We start from the raw sequence: 5,607 nt of genomic DNA on the forward strand, positions 1-5,607 counted from the left end.
GGGAGCTTTACCCTGTGCGAAGTTGCCACTAAATGGCCTGTTGAACAAGTGCTGCGTCTGTGAGCGCCTGTGCATCACTTTGTCGGGGAACACAGGCATAGTGCGCTGACTGCTCGGCTCTACAGACTCAGGGAGCATTTTGCAGAAGAGCTGATGCGGTGGGCTCTGGTTTCACTGATTCTGTAGCTGAGGCTCTCCTACTTGTCCGTGCTCCTGCGCTGGGGCAAGCGGCATAATTTGTCACCCTCCACAGCTGTGCACATTGTCTGTGTGCCGTAGGGGGGCCGAAGCGGCTTCCTTGGGAGCCATATGCAAAGCAAGCCCTGGGAGCCTGACAGCGTTGCCCTTGGGCGACCCCAGTGAGGCGGGTATCCCGCTGTCGGAGTGGGGAGCCCTTTGCACAGCGGACAAGTGACACGGCTGCAGAGCAGGGCTCTGGCTGCTCTGGCTCCCGTACGAGCACGAGACTCATTCGCCGCACCCTCTCATGACCTGCGAGCTCAGGTTCCCACCACTTTAAGGAGGGAGACTTAGCACGGGCAGCAAGGTTAAAGAAAGCTTTTGAGATGTCTCCAGTTCAAAGCATGCACTTGTGCAGTACATGGCCCGTTTATAAGAAGCAGTGGCCTGACGGCAGCTGTGTGGCAGAAGATTTTTGCCCTGCTCTCCTTTTTCACTCTAAAGGCCATGGTGGCCATTTGACATGGACCGAGAAACTCCCAGGCAGCTCCGGCTGGGCAGGGAGCAAGCGAGACGCACCGCTGATGCGCCTCCGTGTACTCACTGGGGTCCAGGCGGAGAATCTGCCCGTCCCAGACACTCCCCAGGGAGCTGGTAGCGCAGAACTGAAGATGCTGGGCATGGAGAAGACGGTGCTCTATTGGCAGCGGGCGTTGCCCCCTGGGCAATCTCCACCCTTGGGAAACGTCTCTTTGGAAGCAATGTCCTCTCGCAGTGGCACAGCAGGAACAGAGATCCTGCCATGGACAGGCCCCGTCCCGCCGCCAGGGTATACGCCACCACCCACCTATCGGTGTGACGAAGGCACCAAGAGCACACCCATGTCCACGAGCACGGAGGTCAGCATCAAGGGAGCTGATCCCATCTCACGGGATTGCATTTCAAGGAGCAAAGCATCCATGGGTCACGTCACCCGATGTGATCTTTGGTAAGGGTTTGGGGGGCCTCTGCCTGCTTTGGAAAGGGAGGCCCTGGGAGCCCTGTCCGCGCGGGTGGGTCTGTACTTTGTGGGTGTGGGGGGCCTTAGCTGCCTGGGGCTGCTGTGAGTTGCTGAGCCGGGGTGGGGCCAAAGGGCGGGGCTGGCCGGTGGGCGTGCCTGTGATGCGCTCTGGCGCCTGTGACGAGTCACAATGGGGGCGGTTATCAGGGGCGCCAGCAGGCAGCGCTGCCCCAGTACGGCCTGGGCCAGCGGTGAGTGCCCACGCAGGCGGAGGCTGGGCTGGACGAGGGCCGGGGCAGAAACACGGGCCCCGGCACGGTGGGTTGTCACCCTGCATCGAGGGCCCAGCCGCTCACGCGAGCGCCTTGGGCAGGGCACGGAGTCTCTACCGCCGCCGGGGCTGGGCACAGGCCTTGCTGCCTCCCAGCTGCCTCGCACCCTCTCCTACGTGCCGCCAGCCCCCTGCAGCTCCCATCCCTGCTCCCCCCGCCGCCAGCTCCCTCCCTTGCAGCCCCACTGAACCCCTTCTCTCCCTCCTCCTGCAGGCCATGGCTGCCACAAAATTCCTCCTCTGGCTTGTGCAAAGCATCTTTCTGAACCTGCTGATGGTCGGTGATGAGCTGGATGAGGCCACGCGCGAGCGCATGCAGCAGCGTGCGGAGCAGCTGAGCCAGGAGATGGCTCGGCTGCTGCAGGAGCTGGAGCAGAGGAGCCAGGAGCAGAGGAGGCAGGAGCAGAGCGGCTTTTCCTGGGGAGCCCTGCTCTTTGCTGCCTTGCAGCAGTGGCAGTTCTGGGCCATTGCTGGAGTCCTGGTCCTGCTCTTGGGGCTCTGCTGGCGGTCTGGCGGTGGAGGAAGAGGAGCCGTCAGCCAGCCAGCCAGCAGCAGCGACGAGGAGAGCTCCAGCAGCGACAGGGAGCAGGTAGAGGTGGAGGAGGAAGACGACGACGATGATGCAGATTACCTGGGAAGGTTTTTTGAGGAGCACATACAGTGGCCAGTTCAGAACCTGGCCACAGAGTGCCAGGTGGTGAAGGACTTGGTGGGCGACCTCCTCCGTGTCCTCCAAGTGCTCTTGTCAAATAGTTTCTTCCCAGTGCTGCAACCAGCCATCGGGGTGGGCAGCGCCTTCGAAGGCTGGAGTCCCGATGAGAAAGGCATCATCTACCGTCTGCTCGTGCCCCTGCGGCCTCCCCGTGGGCACACCTTCCACCTGGAGCTGGGCACGGCAGGGGAGATGCCAGCGAGGAACTTCTGCATCCACGTGGAGCTGGTGTGCACCTGCACAAGGGAGCAGCTGGCGGAGAACACGCTGTGCTTCCTCCACCACCCCAAAGAGGACCTGAGGAGGAATCAGGACCCCAGTCTCCTACGCACCCTCTGCACCGGCTCCTACCTAGATGCGGAGAAAACTGCCCGCTGCTTCCAGCAGCTGGTGAAAGCCGCCTGGGTGGTTTTGCCCGAGTCGTCCAACCACCGTCTAAGGGTGCTGCCCTCCAGCCGCTCCTGCAAATTCCAGGTGACAAAAGACGGCAAAAGAAGTCTCTTAATTGAGATGATACTCGGGGTGCAGCAGGGCGACTCGGGCATCTTCCTGAGCAGCCAGACTACAGAGGCCGTCTCCACCCCAAGCACGATGTGGTCGGAGAGCTACGCTGTGGCAGAGGTGAAGTTCTTCAGGCATATGGCCAGGCACGCCCCACGTGACAGCTTCCACCTCAAATGCCTGCAGCTCTGTGCCCGCATCCTGGTGGGCACAAGCTTTTCCACCTATACCTTGAAGACAGTTGTGATGCACCTCCTGACCACCCTACCCCTGTCAGGCTGGCGCAGGAGGGATTTCCTGCTGCGGCTGCAGGATATCATGCAGTACCTGCGCTGCTGCCTGGAGGAGAAACGCCTCGACCACTTCTTCTTTGGCAACGAGAGGGTGCCTGAGGAGATCGTCTTGCCCCCAGCCTTCCAAGCAGCTGAGCCACTCAACCTCTTCCAGAGCCTGGCGCAGGATCCAGCCACCTACGCCGAGGCACTGCGCGAGTTCGATGAGCTGCAAGATCGGCTCACAAGACTGCTGATCTACGGCTGCTGAAGGAGGTCTTCACGCACAGAGCTGTGTTTCAGGGCCTGACAGCTGACGACGGACAAGGACCTCATACCGCAGGGAAAACAAGGCCAGAACGCGGAACACAGAGAGGAAAGGGCAAACCCTGCGCAGCAGCCCTCTGCCAAGAGCGGCAGTGGTCTCCCCTCGATGCTGTCCCCAGCACAGCAGCCGCTGACAGCTACAGTGGCGACAACGACTAGTTTCGCCCTGCTTTCCCCTCGCACTGGCTGCGGCCAGGATGGCATTTCACATGGGCCCAGAAATTCTTGCTGGCGGCTCCGGCTGGGCAGGGACCAAGCAAGAGGCACCGCTGATGTGCCTCTGTGTGTTCACTGGGGTCCGGGTGGAGAACCTACCCAGCCTAGACGCTCCCCGGGGAGCTGGTGCCACAGAACTGAGCACACAGGATACAGAGAAGACACTGCTCAGTCGGCACTGGGAATCGCTGCCACACCTTTCCTCCACAGCTAAAGCACGCTCTGGGCAGTCAGACCTGATGCAGCTGAAGAGGCCGTTGCAAGGAGGCTTGTGACAAAGACTCCCGTTACCACCTGGACAGCGACCGCCCTCGCCTCTTCGACGGAGTCTGTTCCTTCTGGGAGCTTTACCCTGTGCGAAGTTGCCACTAAATGGCCTGTTGAACAAGTGCTGCGTCTGTGAGCGCCTGTGCATCACTTTGTCGGGGAACACAGGCATAGTGCGCTGACTGCTCGGCTCTACAGACTCAGGGAGCATTTTGCAGAAGAGTTGATGCGGTGGGCTCTGGTTTCACTGATTCTGTAGCTGAGGCTCTCCTACTTGTCCGTGCTCCTGCGCTGGGGCAAGCGGCATAATTTGTCACCCTCCACAGCTGTGCACATTGTCTGTGTGCCGTAGGGGGGCCGAAGCGGCTTCCTTGGGAGCCATATGCAAAGCAAGCCCTGGGAGCCTGACAGCGTTGCCCTTGGGCGACCCCAGTGAGGCGGGTATCCCGCTGTCGGAGTGGGGAGCCCTTTGCACAGCGGACAAGTGACACGGCTGCAGAGCAGGGCTCTGGCTGCTCTGGCTCCCGTACGAGCACGAGACTCATTCGCCGCACCCTCTCATGACCTGCGAGCTCAGGTTCCCACCACTTTAAGGAGGGAGACTTAGCACGGGCAGCAAGGTTAAAGAAAGCTTTTGAGATGTCTCCACTTCAAAGCATGCACTTGTGCAGTACATGGCCCGTTTATAAGAAGCAGTGGCCTGACGGCAGCTGTGTGGCAGAAGATTTTTGCCCTGCTCTCCTTTTTCACTCTAAAGGCCATGGTGGCCATTTGACATGGACCGAGAAACTCCCAGGCAGCTCCGGCTGGGCAGGGAGCAAGCGAGACGCACCGCTGATGCGCCTCCGTGTACTCACTGGGGTCCAGGCGGAGAATCTGCCCGTCCCAGACACTCCCCAGGGAGCTGGTAGCGCAGAACTGAAGATGCTGGGCATGGAGAAGACGGTGCTCTATTGGCAGCGGGCGTTGCCCCCTGGGCAATCTCCACCCTTGGGAAACGTCTCTTTGGAAGCAATGTCCTCTCGCAGTGGCACAGCAGGAACAGAGATCCTGCCATGGACAGGCCCCGTCCCGCCGCCAGGGTATACGCCACCACCCACCTATCGGTGTGACGAAGGCACCAAGAGCACACCCATGTCCACGAGCACGGAGGTCAGCATCAAGGGAGCTGATCCCATCTCACGGGATTGCATTTCAAGGAGCAAAGCATCCATGGGTCACGTCACCCGATGTGATCTTTGGTAAGGGTTTGGGGGGCCTCTGCCTGCTTTGGAAAGGGAGGCCCTGGGAGCCCTGTCCGCGCGGGTGGGTCTGTACTTTGTGGGTGTGGGGGGCCTTAGCTGCCTGGGGCTGCTGTGAGTTGCTGAGCCGGGGTGGGGCCGAAGGGCGGGGCTGGCCGGTGGGCGTGCCTGTGATGCGCTCTGGCGCCTGTGACGAGTCACAATGGGGGCGGTTATCAGGGGCGCCAGCAGGCAGCGCTGCCCCAGTACGGCCTGGGCCAGCGGTGAGTGCCCACGCAGGCGGAGGCTGGGCTGGACGAGGGCCGGGGCAGAAACACGGGCCCCGGCACGGTGGGTTGTCACCCTGCATCGAGGGCCCAGCCGCTCACGCGAGCGCCTTGGGCAGGGCACGGAGTCTCTACCGCCGCCGGGGCTGGGCACAGGCCTTGCTGCCTCCCAGCTGCCTCGCACCCTCTCCTACGTGCCGCCAGCCCCCTGCAGCTCCCATCCCTGCTCCCCCCGCCGCCAGCTCCCTCCCTTGCAGCCCCACTGAACCCCTTCTCTCCCTCCTCCTGCAGGCC

The 5,607-nt window shown here is 61.8% G+C and overlaps 1 protein-coding gene across 1 annotated transcript; it reads left to right on the plus strand.

The window, feature by feature from the left end:
- Window positions 1–1,728: 1,728 nt before the first annotated feature.
- Window positions 1,729–3,267, plus strand: LOC309593772 (inositol 1,4,5-trisphosphate receptor-interacting protein-like 1; the record flags this gene model as incomplete). The annotated part of the gene is made up of 1 exon (XM_082318847.1): window positions 1,729–3,267. The coding sequence occupies one exon, from the start codon at window positions 1,729–1,731 to the stop codon at window positions 3,265–3,267; it is 1,539 nt and encodes a 512-aa protein (XP_082174973.1).
- Window positions 3,268–5,607: the final 2,340 nt, after the last annotated feature.

This window comes from Platalea leucorodia (assembly GCF_965183815.1).
Source record: "Platalea leucorodia genome assembly, chromosome: 7".
Taxonomy (NCBI): Eukaryota; Metazoa; Chordata; class Aves; order Pelecaniformes; family Threskiornithidae; genus Platalea; species Platalea leucorodia.